The sequence below is a fragment of the Triturus cristatus genome, chromosome 5_2 (genome assembly GCF_964204655.1).
Source record: "Triturus cristatus chromosome 5_2, aTriCri1.1, whole genome shotgun sequence".
Lineage (NCBI taxonomy): Eukaryota > Metazoa > Chordata > Amphibia > Caudata > Salamandridae > Triturus > Triturus cristatus.
Window position 1 is genome coordinate 1,133,749,090 of NC_140588.1, and position 16,840 is coordinate 1,133,765,929.

General features: G+C 55.2%; 1 protein-coding gene across 4 annotated transcripts in view; it reads right to left on the reverse strand.

Moving 5' to 3' along the window:
* The window catches only part of LOC146829902 (butyrophilin subfamily 1 member A1-like), an 837,898-nt gene that overhangs the window by 589,750 nt on the left and 231,308 nt on the right, over positions 1-16,840 (reverse strand). For all 4 annotated transcript variants that reach the window (XM_085608543.1, XM_085608542.1, XM_085608546.1 and 1 more), the window contains one exon: positions 13,877-13,993. In XM_085608543.1, coding sequence (XP_085464669.1) covers positions 13,877-13,993 — 117 coding nt within the window. The remainder of the gene's footprint in view (positions 1-13,876; positions 13,994-16,840) is intronic.

The following is a 16,840-nucleotide window of genomic DNA, read 5'->3' on the forward strand; positions in this document are numbered from 1 at the left end:
GCTTGGGTCGAGCCGCGACACAGTCAGCAGGGCTCCGATGGTAGGTCCGCTTCCGTTGAGCCGCGACGAGGTCAGCAGGGCTATGATGGCAAGTTCAACAAGGTCGGGCCGCGACAGCGTCAGCAGGGCCCCAAAGGTTCGTGAAGGTCTTAAAGCACGGTGGAGCTGCGACGTAGTCAGCAGGGCTCAGAGCGTAGTTTCAGGATGAGTCTTTCTCCGTAGGGTCAGCCGCGATCCGATCAGCAGGGCTCTTGACTCCAGGATACAACTGCCATTCGGGGCGGGGTCTCCCCAGATATAGGTCTGGAGCCCTTTGATGTCCGGACCCTTGTGCCCGGGGGGGGCGGAGAGGCCGGGTTGGGAGCGGCCAGACGCCCAGCAGGAGAGGCGCCAGGCCCAAGAGAACTGGAGGGCGATTGCACCTAGGTGTGGGAGGACAGTTGTGGGTCCCATCGATACTGCCCTCCGCCGGGAGTGGTGAAGTGTTCACGTGGTACCCCCTGGTCAGTTCTTGGTGCCTCGATGTCGGGGCTGGGCTGGGGCCGAGGCCGGGTTGAGCGGGGTCACGTAGGCTGGTGCGCAGAGTCACGTACAATCCAAAATGGAGGAGCCCCGAGGTGCAGGGGACCTCGTGCGGCTGGGCGAGGGGGAACAGGACCACGCCACGAGGCCGGCTCCAACAAGCGTCCCCCCCAGCTGAAGGCAGGGAGTCACCCATCTCCTTGGGGGTTCTCCTCGCCGAGGCGGAAGAATCTGGATAGGCCGTCGGCATTGGCGTGGTCGTTGCCGGGCCGGTGCTCTACGGTGAAGTCCATCCCTTGCAGGGAGATGGACCATCGCAACAATTTGGGATTCTCGCCTCGCATCTGCATTAGCCACCGCAGGGGCCGGTGGTCGGTCTGGACTCGGAAGTGGGTGCCGAAAAGGTAGGGCCGGAGTTTTTTGAGAGCCCAGACCACGGCGAAGGCCTCCCGATCGATGGTGCTCCACCTCTGTTCTCGGGGCAGCAGTCGACGGCTGATGAAGGCCACAGGTCGGTCGAGGCCCTCGGTGTCCATCTGGGAGAGGACCGCCCCAACCCCGTATTCCGAGGCATCTGTCTGGACCACGAACTCCTTGCCGTAGTCAGGGGACTGTAGTACAGGGGCAGCGCACATTGCCGCCTTGAGGGTTTCAAAAGCGGTCTGACAGCGGGGTGTCCAGTGCACCATCTTGGGCTGCTTCTTGGAAGTGAGCTCCGTGAGGGGCCCCACAATACTGCCATAGTCTTTAATAAATCGCCGGTAGTAGCCGGTGAGGCCTAAGAAGGCCCGGACAGCTGTTTGGGTGGCGGGGGGCTCCCACGCCTGGATGGCGTCGACCTTCAACTGGAGGGGCGCCACCTGGCCACTTCCCACCTGATGGCCCAGATAGGTCACTGAACCTTGACCGATCTGGCACTTGCTGGCCTTAATCGTGAGCCCGGCCCTTTGGAGAGCAGCCAGGACGTCTCTGAGGTGTCCCAGGTGCGCGGCCCAGTGGTTGCTGAAGACTGCAATGTCATCTAAGTAGGCCGTGCTGAAGGCTTCTAGTCCGGCCAGGACCTTGTTCACCAGTCTCTGGAAGGTCGCCGGGGCGTTCTTCATACCGAAGGGCATCACCCGGAAGTGGTAGTGCCCATCGGGGGTGGAGAAGGCGGATCGTTCCTGGGCGCCGGGGGTGAGCCTGATCTGCCAGTACCCAGCGGTGAGATCAAATGTGCTCAGGTAGCGGGCAGCCCCTAAGCGGTCGATCAGCTCGTCGGCCCGTGGCAGGGGATGGGCATCGGTCTTGGTGACTGCGTTCAGGCCCCGGTAGTCCACACAAAATCTGAGTTCCGGGGGGGTGCCGGGGGCGGCGGCCTTCGGCACTAAGACCACAGGGCTGGCCCACGGGCTGTCGGAGGGCTCGATGACTCCGAGGGCGAGCATCTTTGAGACCTCCTTTTGTATGCAGGTTCGGACTCAGTCGGGCACTCTGTAGGCGCGGTGTCGCACAGGGGGGCTGTCCCCGCTATCCACGTCGTTGACGCACCAGGGGGTCACCCCGGGCGTGAGGGAGAAGAGGGCAGCGAAGGGTTGCAGCAGCTGCCGGCAGTCCTGGCGCTGTTCCGGGGTCAGGGTGGTGGAGAGTTTGACGCCCTCCACGGATCCGTCTTGGTCCGAGGACCCCAGGGGGTCGGGTAGGGGCTCGGAGTCGCTTTCACCCCCATCGTCGGTAGCCAGCAGCAGGCTTAGTTCAGTTCGGGCAAAGTGGGGCTTGAGCCGATTGGCGTGTAGGACCCGACCAAGTAGGTGACGGGGCTCTTCTTCTCAACCACCTTGAAGGGCCCTGTCCATTTGTCCTGAAGGGCGCAAGGGTCCACGGGCGACATGACCCAGACTTGCTGGCCCGGCTCGAACTCGATGGTCGAGGCATTTTCGTCATACCAGCGCTTCATGTCTTCTTGGCTGGCTTCGAGGTTGGCTTCTGCCAGGGCCCGGAACTTCCGGGTCTGGTTTCGCAGGGTCAAGAGGTACCTGTAGACGTCGGGGGGGGCATCTTGGACGTTCGCCTCCCATCCCTCTTTGACCAGGCTGAGGGGCCCTCGGATGGGATGCCCATACAACAGTTCGAATGGGCTGAAGCCCAGGGATTTCTGCGGAACCTCTCGATAGGCGAACAGGAGGCATGGCAGCAGGACGTCCCACTTCCTCCTCAGGGGCTCTTCCAGGCCCTTGATCATGCCTTTCAAGGTTCTATTGAACCTCTCGACCAGTCCGTTCCCCTGGGGGTGGTAAGGGGTGGTAAACTTGTAGGTGACCCCACATTGTTGCCAGAGGGATCTCATGTATTTCGAGATGAAGTTCGTGCCCCTGTCGCTCACCACTTCTCGGGGGAACCCCACCCTGGAGAAGATGCCCATCAGGGCCCGGCCCACCACTGGAGCTGTCACAGTTCGGAGGGGGATGGCCTCTGGGTATCGGGTGGCATGGTCGGCCAGTACCAGGATGAAGCGGTGGCCCAGGGCGGTTCGGGGGTCGAGGGGCCCCACGATGTCGATCCCTACCCTTTCGAACAGGGTGTGGACGGCTGGAAACGGTTGGAGAGGGGCCTTGACCCGACCCCCAGTCTTCCCGCTGGCTTGGCAGGTCTGGCAGGACCGGCAGTGGTGGTCCACGTCTCTTCGCATTCGGGGCCAGTAAAAATTGGTCACCAAGCGGCTGTAGGTCTTGTCTCGCCCGAGGTGTCCGGCGAGGGGCACGTCATGCGCCAGGTTCAGGAGGAATTCTCGGAACCGGAGGGGAACCACCAACACACGGCCGGCTCCTAGTTCTGCGACTTTCTGCTCGCTATATAGCAAGTCATTGTCCCAATAGATCCAGTGGGTCCCCGTGGGGTCCCCCGTGGCCTGGGCGGCCGCTTGCTGTCGGGCCCCTTCGAGGGACGGGCAGGTCTTCTGTTCTTGTTGGAACTGTTCGCGGGTGGGGCCCCCGTCGTGGCGCCACTGTGCCAGCTCGGAGATCTCGATGAGGGAGGCGGCCTCGTCGGGGGAAAGCTCGGATGGCTCGGCCTCCTCGTCAGGCTCCTCCGTGCCGGAGGAGGGTGGCAGTTCTGGGTCCGCAGGTTCGACGGGAGCTGCAGCGGTGGCTGGTGGGGCGGTCATGGACCGGGTGGTGGTGCAGGCCCATTCGGGCAGCCCTAGCATCCCCAGATGCTCTCGGCGCTCCACCTGGGCCCAGGGGGGGCTCTCCAGGTCGTTTCCCAGGAGGCAGTCCACTGGAGCGTCGTCGCGGACAGTTACTTTCAGGGTGCCTGACACTCCTCCCCACTCGAAGGGGATCCGGGCCATCTGGCACATGCTTTCGGTGTTGTCCGCGGTCCGGACAGGGCATAGGACATGCGGCAGGATTTGTTCGGGGGTCACCAGGTGGCAGCGGACAGCGGTCACGCTGGCCCCAGTGTCACGGAGGGCTTCGGCGCGTTGCCCATAGATGGTGACCCACTGCTGGTACTTCTGGGTGTTGCTCGGGATGGGGGCTCGGGGCACCATTTCTCGGGTGCCCAGGCATACGAGTGACATGGCAGCCGGCTCCCACTCGGGGGATCCCACGTCGGGGTTTTCTTCCTCTTCTTCTCCTTCCCCCAGAGCTGGGGCGGCTATTTGTCGGGGAGGGGGCCCAGCGGTCCCGTTACGCCGGTTCACGGGGCAGGCTGGGTCACTCGCATAGTGGCCTGTCTGTTGGCAGCCGAAGCAGGTCACTGTCGGTCGGGGTTCAGGCCTGGTGATGGGGTCCCCCCTACGGACCAGGGTCGGGGACGTGTGGTTGGCAGCTTGCCCTCGGGGCGGGCTTCGGGGCGGCCCGGCCAGGAATTCTCGACTGCGGTTGGACCCTCCTCCTCCGCCTCGCTGGCGAGGTGGTCCCGTGGTGCTCCGTTGGTAGTCCCCCACGGGGTTCCGGGGGACCCGGGTGTTGACCCATCGGTCGGCTTCGGCGGCGAGCTTCCGGGGCTCGGTCAGTTTGCTGTCAAGGAGGTGTTGCCTTAGTTCGACAAAGCAGTTGTTGGCGAGGTGCTCCCAGACAATGAGGTCGAACAGTTCGTTGTAAGAGGTGACCTTGCTCCCTTTTATCCACCCCTCAAAGGCTCTACTGAAGAAGTCCACGTACTCGGCCCAGGTGGTACCGGGGAGCTTCTTCCAGTCCCGGAAGCGCTGCCGGTACATCTCTGCGGATAGTCCGTAGCGAGTGAGTAGGGCCTCTTTCATGTGGTCGTACGAGGTCATCACCGCGTCTGGGAGTTGCAGCAGGGTATCCCGGCCCTCGCTGAGGAACCTTCCCCATAGGCCGGCGCCCCAATCCTTCCGGGGTACCCGATGGGAGGTCATGGCTACCTCGTATGCTCGGAACCATTGCTGGATGTCGTCGTTCTTATAGTACTCCTTGATGATATCCTTGGGGATATGAACCTTTGGCTCGGTCAGTGGCGGAGCGTCTCTGGGCCCGGGGGTGGTGGTCTCCCCCGCTTTAGATTTCAGCTCGAGTTCTTTGAGGCCCCTCTCGTGCTCGAGGGTTAGCCGTTTCTCTTCTAGTTCTCGGTGCCGTTTCTTCTCTTCGATTTCCTCCTGCAGTCGTAGTTGCTCCAAGGCCAACTTTTTCTCCGCCAGCAGGAGTTCACCGTCCAGCCGGAGTCGTGCGAGTTCCAATTCGTGCGTCCGGACTCTCTCCCGTTCTCGCATTTCTTCGTGGGATAGGCCGGCTTCCGGAATGCTTCGTCCCCCCATCTGCCAGGGTCATGGTCGGCGGCAGGTTTTCGTCCCGGGCCGAGGTCCCTTCGCCTTGGGGTGGAGTGGTGTCGGATTCTGCCCAGGCTTTCAGGGCTTTCTGCATTTCTTCCTTGGTGCCCAATCCTGTGGTTGGGATCCCTTTGTCCTTGCAGAATTGTTTGTTCTTTGTGGGTGTATTCCTCCAACCTTTCTTGCTGGAAGGTTGCGGTCGTGGTTGTTTCTTGGCTGCTCATGGTTCTCTTTCTTTTTTCGTCTGGTTAGGCAGAGGGTGCGTTACTTGCCTGTACGATTGCGTCTGGCTCGGATCCCATCGCTGGCCACCAAATGTTGGAGGGAGGACCACCGGGGAGTCAGGGGGACCACTCCGGGGCGCCTTCCTACCGCAAGTCGTAGCCGAGCACCGCTGAGAAGCCTCCTAGGAGAGGTCCTTCTCCTATGATCGTACTAGGCTCAGTAACACCACCACACAGGACTCCGTATTAGTTGCTTATCTAGGCTCTTTATCAATAGTAGCACAATATTTACAGGGGGATCGAGAGATCCAGCAAGAGTCTCAATGTCTCTGTGGGGATAGGGTAGCGGGACAGTCTCAGTACCAGCCTGGTACGGGGAAGCTCTGCGCCAGACCTTGCGTCAGGCCGAAGGTGGCTCCGGGGATCGGAGCGGCAGGTGCTGGTCTCAAAGCAGCTCGGACGTGGGGAGCCGCGACGGTGTCTGCAGGGCTCGGATGGTAGTTCCGCTTGGGTCGAGCCGCGACACAGTCAGCAGGGCTCCAATGGTAGGTCCGCTTCGGTTGAGCCGCGACGAGGTCAGCAGGGCTCTGATGGCAAGTTCAACAAGGTCGGGCCGCGACAGCGTCAGCAGGGCCCCAAAGGTTCGTGAAGGTCTTAAAGCACGGTGGAGCCGCGACGTAGTCAGCAGGGCTCAGAGCGTAGTTTCAGGATGTCTTTCTCCGTAGGGTCAACCACGATCCGATCAGCAGGGCTCTTGACTCCGGGATACAACTGCCATCCTGTTGCGGGGTCGCCCCAGATATAGGTCTGGAGCCCTTTGATGTCCGGACCCTTGTGCCCGGGGGGGCGGAGAGGCCGGGTTGGGAGAGGCCAGACGCCCAGCAGGAGAGGCGCCAGGCCCAAGAGAACTGGAGGGCGATCGCACCTAGGTGTGGGAGGACGGTTGGGGGTCCCATCGATACTGCCCTCCGCCGGGAGTGGTGAAGTGTTCACGTGGTACCCCCTGGTCAGTTCTTGGTGCCTCGATGTCGGGGCTGGGCTGGGGCCGAGGCCGGGTTGAGCGGGGTCACGTAGGCTGGTGCGCAGAGTCACGTACAATCCAAAATGGAGGAGCCCCGAGGTGCAGGGGACCTCGTGCGGCTGGGCGAGGGGGAACAGGACCACGCCACGAGGCCGGCTCCAACAAGATGGTTCTCACGCCTGGACAAACATACCTGGGACTCCCTCCCTGGGAACCTCCACATGAGCCATGACCTCTAGGCCTTCATCATCCTCTTCCTGATTGGTGTGTCCGCACAGTATTTCAAGCCCCCCCTCAGCAGCTTGAGGCCATCACGGGTGAGTATTGGGATCCCAGGCTGTATCGGATGATACATTGTGACCCATGTGTGTCCTGTACCGGACTCAGATCCCAGGGTATGGATGGCTGGAGTTAGTTCAACACTCAGGCATAGTTTGACATTTACACACACGTATGTTGTGGACTAATGCAGAATGACGGCAACATCTCATGACAAATAAATAGTTTTATTGTCGGTGGGGTGCATGTTTTGGTAGAAAAAATAAGGTGCTCTGCCGGGTGCATAGAATCCAAAGTTCACAGGGGGAGATGGGATCCTTGGCATTTGAAGTCATCAGAGTCCAGACCACAGTGTTGGTCATCATTGGTCAGACTGTGACCAGCAAGTTCATGTGGCAGAGAATGTCAGTCAATGATGTGCTGCTGTTGCGCATGAAGGCCAGGTGCCAGGCCAGGTGACCTGGGAGATGTGGATGGTCCGCTGCCTCTCACTGTCTTTTCTGTGGACGACATACCTTCCTCCGGGGACCCTCATATGCAAACCTTGACGATGTTTGGGAGGCTCCGTCGGACGAATCCTCCTCCTCCTCCTCCTCCTCCCTCCCTGTGGCTGGTGCTGGTCTGCGCCTGGTGTCACAGGGAGGGATGCCCATGTTGTCGGCGATCCGACGGAGTGAATGGCTCATGTCCCTTTGCACCGCCAGGAGCTCAGCCAGTCTTGCCTCCATCCGTCTTTGGTGTTGTTGTTGACTGGCGTGTTGCTCGGCCTGCTGATTCTTAATGTCTGTGAGGGTCGCCACTACCTGACTGATGGCCCTGGTGTCACGCCGGTATGCCTCCATGATGTTTCGTACGTGTGACATACCGGTCCCTTCAGCTGTCTGGTCAGGTTCTCGCCTCCGCCTGCCTCCACTCCCACCACCCCTGCCCACACGAGCCTGGCCTGCCGTTGTGGGTACATCGGGTCTACGGGACCCCTGAGGGATGGCAGTGTCTGTGTTGGCTGCCTCCTCCTGGGTGCCCGGCGAACCTTGTCCCTTCAGGTCAGACTGGCTCAGTTGTTCAGTGTGGGCAGGGCTCCTGGGTGTCTCCTGGGATGTGGCAGTAATGGGGGTGGTGGTTGGCACAGATGTACCTGAAGCAGGTGCTGCAGGGGCTTGGACACCAGAGGGGCCAGGTGGGTTGGGGTCATCCGCAGAGTGTTGTGAGTTGTTGCTGCCGGTGGGATCAGGTTCCTCCCGGGACTGTGGTACTTCCCCCCCATTGTTGGGGGGTGATCCGTGACGTTGCCCTGTGTATGAGAGTGACAATGTTAATGCTGTTTCATGCAACATCCATGTTTCATACATATTCTAGTTGCCACAGTTCCTCCAGGTAGTTGTATGTGCCTAGCATTCACATCAATGTTCACTTGTGGATGGATATGTTGCATAGGACTGATTGAAATATTCTCCAGGGTGTTTGACATGTCGAATTTGGGCTTGGATGCTTTTTTGGCTGTGGCTTGATCTTGTTGTGTCACATGTCCATTGTGAGAGTGGGTGACTCCATTGGCTGCCCCGGGGGTGTGTGCTTGTGTAAGGGGTGAGTGATCATCCCTCAGCCCGACGCTGTTCAACATCCACATGGCCCCCCTCACACAAGTGGCCCGCCACCACAACCTCAAAAACATCTCCTACGCCGACGACACCCAGCTCATCCTCTCCCTCACCAAGGACCCTCACACCGCCAAAACCAACATCCACGAGGGTCGGAGGGCCATCGCCGACTGGATGCGGAGCGGCCATCTGAAACAGAACTCGGACAAGACGGAGGTCCTCATCCTCGGACCACACCCTCAGCCTGGGACGACTCCTGGTGGCCGATCGCTCTGGGGACATCACCGACACCCACTAAACACGCAAGCAGATCAACGCCGTCTCCTCCTCCTGCTACGACACCCTACGCACGCTCCGCCGGATCTACTGGTGGACCCCGACCTAAACAAGTAGAACAGTGACACAGGCCCACGTCAGCAGCTGACTGGACTACGCCAATGCACTCTACGCAGGACTCCCATCCAAACACCAACTGCGGCTACAACGCTTCCGCACAACTGATCGTCAACGCCCCCCGCCGCAGCCACATCACCCCCCTCCTGAGTGACCTGCACTGGCTCCACATCGACAAGAGGATCACCTTTAAGCTCCTCACCCACGCACAAGGCACTCCACACCGCTGGTCAAGCCTTCCTTCACATCAGACTCAGCTTCTACACCCCCACTCGCCAGCTCCGCCCCGGCATCCTCGCCCTCGCAGCTGTCCCCCGCATCCAACGTACGCCCGCCTGCAGCAGATCCTTCTCCTACCTCGCCACAAAGACCTGGAACACCCTCCCAACCCACCTACGACTGACCCAAGACCTACTTGCCTTCAGAAGACTCCTCAAGACCTGGCTCTTCGAGCAGTGGTGGAACCCCCCCCCAGCGCCTTGAGACCCTGACAGGTAAGTAGCGCACCTTACAAGTACCCTGATCGATTGTTGATTGATTGACGGTGCCTGCTGGTGGGTGTGGTGTGATTTGGCAGTGGGTCTCCCAGGTGATGTATCTGTCCCCCCATGGCGCATGCTGCCATGTCAGTGAGTGTGAGTTCCAGTCCTAGATATCTGAGCTTGTTGTGTTTGTGTTCGAGTTTGCAGTTGTCACAGGAGGGCCTTGTGCTGGCTACAGCAGGGCCAAGTGTCAGCTACCTTGTCAGTACTTTGCCAGGCCCTGTGCATTGCGCATGGTGCATGGGTATGTAGCTGGGCTATATGGGCTGAGGGCAATGGTATCTGTTTCTGAGTTGTACAATATGTTTAGTGATCCCCACCCTCCCAGCATCACGGACATCCTGTCTTGGGTTTGTGGTTTGTGTAGGCTGGGACATGGCATGGCCTTGCTTTGTGAATGAGGCATACTCATGTTAGTGGCATGAGCGTTGTTTTGGAGTGTGGTTGTGTCCGGTGAGGGCTTGGGGGTATGTGAGTGCATTTGTTGTAGTTGGGGTGTGGATGCCATTCCCCCCATGTTACGTAAGTTGTTTGTGTACTCACCAGGCTCTCGAACTCCTTCGACTCCGTGTACTCCCACCGACGGAAGCAGGGCCATCACCTTCTCCTCCCAGGGATGGTAATGCGTGGCAGCCCACCTCCTGTCCTCGTTCATTTTGCACTTGACTGCCCTCCGCAGATCGTACCACCTGGCTTGGCATTAATTCCTGGTCCTTCTGATGGGCGCAACAGCATTCACCCGATCGACGATCCTCTGCCACAGGCGTGTTTTTTCAGCTATGCTAGTCTGTCTGACCAATGTTCCAAAGAGCTGTGGCTCGACTCTGATGACTTCGTTGACAAGGATGTCCAGCTCCTCCCTTGTGAACTTTGGATTCTTGTCTGTGGGCATGGTGTGGGGTGTGGGTGTGGATGGTTGTGGGTGTGAATGTGTTGGTGTGTGTGTATGTGTAGAGGGGATATGTGTCAGAGCTGTATCAAAAACTGGCGTAAGGCTGCACAGGAGCAGAATGATGCTAAGTACCTATGCCCCTCTCAGAACTCCCCGCCAGGGATCAGGACTCCTTTGCAGGTAAGTTCCAAGGGGGGGAAAGGGATTGGGACAAGAAGAGACAGCTCCAAAACTCTGCCAAGTCTGCTTCGTCTTCTACGCTCTTCTTCTTCTTTTTCTGGCTAAAACATTTATGCAAATTATAAACTGTACTTTCGCAAAACTTACTGTATTTAAAATCTATAGATAACTCATCTTACCAGGATGGCGTTTTGGGCTTGCTACTCTTCATACTTCTCTTGTGCGTAATTCTACACTAAGTGAAGTCTTCACTCTGTTCTTTTTCCTTTACAGGCCTTCTCTTTGTTCTGATTCTGCATAGTTGAGAGGAGAGAAAATCAATGGTGAGTATGTCTCTTTTAATGTATATGAATGTGGTTCTATAAGTCTCTCTCCTTTTTCCACTCACTAGAAGAGAACTGGTGAAGCCTGGAATGGTTGTCTCAGGATGATGGATTCTTTTGTCTGCCTATTCTGCAGAGCCCGGGAGAAATGCTTCTCCGTAAATTCCAACTGTCTTATTTAAGTTTTATGAGGGAAGGATCTTAAGCCTATCACCCCTTTTATTGTTTTTTCTAAGAACCTAATGGGTGTTGTACCGTTTGGTAATGCGCAAGCTCTCTCTAATTAGTTTTAAGGTTGCACGCGTTAATTTGCCAAGAGACGCGTTTAAAATCATCTTCCCTCAACCACGTAAACAGGAATTGAAGGCTGCAGTGTCAAGCTTTGCTTTAAGTTGCTTCGCAAGTTAATTCGCGCTAGCCAGTATTTCTCCCTGACAGCGCTAATGCCAAGTTTCCAGTTACACGCTGCACGAAGCAAGTGCCAGCGTTAAAGTTAAATTAGTTCCGGTTGATTTCCTTTAAGGAACCCGTCAACGGAAGCCTCCGTCTGACGAGTTCAAAGACTTTTGAATTCACGCCCTTAATGTCGGCTTGACGAAGGGCCTTCACATTATGCCTGCATTTCTAATTTTAAGTGGGTTAAACTCAAAGGCTCCTTCAGGAATTTCTCCAGTCAAATGCAGCGTTCGAAAGAAAGAAATGCTTGCATTTAACTTCACGAAGACAGAAAAATGAAACAATGCTAGCCAAATAAATGACTCGTAAAATTATTATTTCTCTATTTACACTATACCTTTTAACATTGCAAGCTGCTTTTAAATTGTCAAATGAACTCGGAATTATCTCTCTCAGGAATATTATTTGACCAATAATATATTCAAACTAACCTGGTTGGGGGTGGGGGGTACGGCGCGTACATACGTGGGTGCTGGGGTACGGCGCATACATACGCGGGTGCTGGGGTGGGGGGACGGCGCGTACATACGCGGGTGCTGGGGTACGGCGCGTACATACGCGGGTGCTGTGTGGGGGGTACGGCGCGAACATGCGCGGGTGGTGGGGTGTACGGCACGTACATACGCGGGTGCTGGTGTACGGCGCGTACATACGCGGGTGCTGGGGTGGGGGTACGGCGCGAACATGCGCAGGTGCTGGGGTGGGGGTACGGCGCATACATACGCGGTTGCTGGGGTACGGCGCGTACATACGCGGGTGCTGGGGTGAGGTGTACGGCATGGACATGCGCGGGTGGGGTGGGAGAGCTGTACGACTCGTACCCCGGGCCCAAGTGTACCCGGGGTAGGGGTCGTACAAAATTTGCTCCGTACGGGACGTTTTCCATACGCTTTTGTATTCGGGACGCCGGTACGGATCGGACTTGTGCGCTCGGACCTCAGTTTTACGACTTGTACGTAAAACCGTCCGGGGACGTCTCGTAGACTTTCCCCGATACGATTTGTATGTATTTTTACAGTATGAATGGTACTTCGCCGTTTGTACGGGACTTTTACGACTCGTACGTAAAAGAATACGGATACGAGTCCTACGGTAATTTTTTTTCCCGGATCGGAATCGGCACCTTAATGTGATTATCTATTACCCAATTAATAAAAAATAATTACCAATTAATTATTTAACAATAAATTAAATAACAATAAATGAAAAATAATAATAAATCAATTAAAATTAATAGAATTATAAATTAATCAATTAATAATAATTAATTAACAATTAATAATTAATTAACAATACATTAATAATCAATGACAATAAATGAAAAATATTAATTAATTATAATTACATTACTTCCCACTCTATTCCCCTTTAAACCTACAACCTGCTCTTATACTAAAACGCAAAAATCACTTTACATTTCTTTTACTAATTTCTAAACATTTAATACATATCTTTAAAAATAATTAAAAAACATATCAAAAAGTGTTAAACACATACATATAAAATACATACTAAAATACAGAACACTAATATAAATATCGATATTATTAACAACGAGATTTTTGCAAACGATATTACTTACTTCGATATTACTGACTTCCATATTACTTACTTCGATATAAAAAAAAACAACATTACTTACCTTAAGGTCGATATTCTGGTCACCGATAGTCTTGGCATCGATATTCTGTCCCTACGATATTCAAAACTTGATATTAGTGTAGGTCGATAATAAAAAAATCGATATTATGTCTGCATAACCTGCTGCTGATGGGTAGACACCGGGCGGCAGTTGAATTCTGCACTGAGCCCGCTCGCCGTAAAATGAGTCCTGTGGTTTTGCAACTAAGCGTGAGTCTGACCCCGAGGACTCCCCACGGGGGCCACCATGGTCTTGACGCTGCCCGAGCAAGCCGGCCCGGGATCCCTGACTGCAGCTCTCAGCTGACACTGAGACGGCCCAAGCGAGCTCGGGCTGCCAGGCATCAGACAAGCGGAGGCCGTGGGCTGCCAACATGGAAATGCAGCCGCTCTCTCGGCCATCACTGCATAAAGTACATGTGTGCGGAAGCAAGTCCTGGACGCATAACACAATTCATTGAAGTAACATGTTAATTTGAAGTTCCAAATTGTGGTTCCCATAATTTGCAGCCTCTGCCTGCCAGCAGTGTCTATTATTTAGTGATAAGAAGTACTATTTACCAAATGTCCTGGATAGCCTCTGCTTGCTAAGGTAATAGTCAGACTGTGCTGACTTTGGGTGTTTCTCTGGGTCGGTGACACTTGACAACTTCTTAACCTATCGTCCTGCAATGTTCTTTCAGTATGTGTGTCTGTGGTCCAGCTTCTAAGCACGTGAAGCATCTCAGGCGTGAATGCTGGAGCAGCCATGTTTGGGTGTGTGCTTGTGCACATGTGGAGGTGTAGGCCTGATTTTCATGTAGTATGGTGTCTCCTGAATTAAACTCTGATACACAATAGTGAAAAGTTTGCACTAGTGCTGTCCTTCACTGAGGCCTTTTTGGCTACACTGAAGTTAGTAAAACTGGAGTTCATGATCCAATGTAAAATATTCAGACACCTTTGACGGAAATCCATGCAGAACTGCCATGAATCAGCCAATTCTACGCAGCACATTTGTCTTACCTAGATATGTCCCACTATTTGACACTTACTTTGCTCATTAACGAGATAAACAGTCCATGAAAACAAAAGAATCCCAAGTACAGTAATGGAGGCTGCGATGAGAAGCCGGCTTAACATACACGAAGACATCTGCTGGATGAAAGCATCTGAAAAAAACAAGAGACACCCCATTAACTTCATCAGAAGATGCTCAGAGGACAGATAGTGCTGACGTTAAATCTTTCTCCAACAACAGAGGGCAAAAGAGGAATATTAACTCTCACTTTACCCGTGGCTTCCACTCAGAAATCCAAACTGGCTATGCACTGCTTTAAATATGCAACATCCTGGAAACATTTTAGCCTGACATGAAAGTGGAGAAATAGAACCTCTTCTACCATAGTTTGAGAATGAACTTGGCAACGAGGAAGATCAATCTATTTAAAACGTAGTGGACAAACCTTTGCATCCTTCTGGTGGCTAACTAAGGGTTTCAATGATGGCAAATGGCGAATATTTGACCAGTGGATGCTCCTGTGTCTCAGCCGTCAGCTGGTGGAGGTGATGCTGCCAGAACTAGTCCTGGTTCAGGTTAGAGTGGGTGACTGGCCTGGAAGTCTGGCAGGGTGTGGAGGTGCTGCTGCCAGAACTGGTCCTGGTTCAGGTTAGAGTGGGTGACTGGCCTGGAAGTCTGGCAGAGTGTGGAGGTGATGCTGCCAGAACTGGTCCTGGTTCAGGTTAGAGTGGGTGACTGGCCTGGAAGTCTGGCAGAGTGTGGAGGTGATGCTGCCAGAACTGGTCCTGGTTCAGGTTAGAGTGGGTGACTGGCCTGGAAGTCTGGCAGAGTGTGGAGGTGATGCTGCCAGAACTGGTCCTGGTTCAGGTTAGAGTGGGTGACTGGCCTGGAAGTCTGGCAGAGTGCGGAGGTGCTGCTGCCAGAACTGGTCCTGGTTCAGGTTAGAGTGGGTGACTGGCCTGGAAGTCTGGCAGGGTGTGGAGGTGCTGCTGCCAGAACTGGTCCTGGTTCAGGTTAGAGTGGGTGACTGGCCTGGAAGTCTGGCAGAGTGTGGAGGTGATGCGGCCAGAACTGGTCCTGGTTCAGGTTAGAGTGGGTGACTGGCCTGGAAGTCTGGCAGAGTGTGGAGGTGATGCTGCCAGAACTGGTCCTGGTTCAGGTTGGAGTGGGTGACTGGCCTGGAAGTCTGGCAGAGTGTGGAGGTGCTGCTGGCAGAACTGGTCCTGGTTCAGGTTAAAGTGGGTGACTGGCCTGGAAGTCTGGCAGGGTGTGGAGGTGCTGCTGCCAGAACTGGTCCTGGTTCAGGTTAGAGTGGGTGACTGGCCTGGAAGTCTGGCAGAGTGTGGAGGTGATGCTGCCAGAACTGGTCCTGGTTCAGGTTAGAGTGGGTGACTGGCCTGGAAGTCTGGCAGAGTGTGGAGGTGATGCTGCCAGAACTGGTGCTGGTTCAGGTTAGAGTGGGTGACTTTCCTGGAAGTCTGGCAGGGTGTTGAGGTGCTGCTGCCAGAACTGGTCCTGGTTCAGGTTAGAGTGGGTGACTGGCCTGGAAGTCTGGCAGAGTGTGGAGGTGATGCTGCTAGAACTGGTCCTGGTTCAGGTTAGAGTGGGTGATTGGCCTGGAAGTCTGGCAGAGTGTGGAGGTGATGCTGCCAGAACTGGTCCTGGTTCAGGTTAGAGTGGGCGACTGGCCTGGAAGTCTGGCAGAGTGTGGAGGTGATGCTGCCAGAACTGGTCCTGGTTCAGGTTAGAGTGGGCGACTGGCCTGGAAGTCTGGCAGAGTGTGGAGGTGATGCTGCCAGAACTGGTCCTGGTTCAGGTTGGAGTGGGTGACTGGCCTGGAAGTCTGGCAGAGTGTGGAGGTGATGCTGCCAGAACTGGTCCTGGTTCAGGTTAGAGTGGGTGACTGGCCTGGAAGTCTGGCAGAGTGTGGAGGAGATGCTGCCAGAACTGGTGCTGGTTCAGGTTAGAGTGGGTGACTGGCCTGGAAGTCTGGCAGGGTGTGGAGGTGCTGCTGCCAGAACTGGTGCTGGTTCAGGTTAGAGTGGGTGACTGGCCTGGAAGTCTGGCAGAGTGTGGAGGTGATGCTGCCAGAACTGGTGCTGGTTCAGGTTAGAGTGGGTGACTGGCCTGGAAGTTTGGCAGAGTGTGGAGGTGATGCTGCCAGAACTGGTCCTGGTTCAGGTTAGAGTGGGTGACTGGCCTGGAAGTCTGGCAGAGTGTGGAGGTGATTCTGCCAGAACTGGTGCTGGTTCAGGTTAGAGTGGGTGACTGGCCTGGAAGTCTGGCAGGGTGTGGAGGTGCTGCTGCCAGACCTGGTCCTGGTTCAGGTTAGAGTGGGTGACTGGCCTGGAAGTCTGGCAGTGTCCGAAAGTGAAACTCTGCCATGGAAAGAGTTCCACCACCCATCCCGCGTGTTGAGCAGACCGGATATGTGGGCTTGGCATTGATAAGAGGCCCACATGGCAGGTACATTTTCAGTGCCGATATTTGATTTCGAAAATCCTGCAGCAGTAATGGCAGGTTCTCAACTGGAGTTTTCTCCTCCTACTGTCTCACCTGAAACGGATCCAAATACTTTGGTAACAGCATTGTGCTACGCTGCACAACTATAAATCAATAAGAGGCTGCATTTCTGCCCCTACTACCTGTTCTAGAAGTCTAAGGGGCAGATTACGATGGTGGGCGGATCGCAGCTACAAAAGGGACCGCTCGCCATAGTTGCCAGTTCTAGCAAACCTTTTACCATCCGGAATGGGCGGAAGCCAACAGATTATTTGTACTCTGAAACCCAAGTTCTTTCTCCCTGTGGGATTGTGGAGTTCTCACAAATACTGGATTTCAGTGCATCCTTCTCCTGGTCATGAAAATCACGTCACATTCTTATTCTAGCATATGTACATCTTTTGTCTTGTGAAAGGATGCCGCGTGTTTGGAGAGGTAGAAGACACCTCAAGGGGCACACGCAGACTGGAGAACTCCCTTGTCTAACCAACCACCG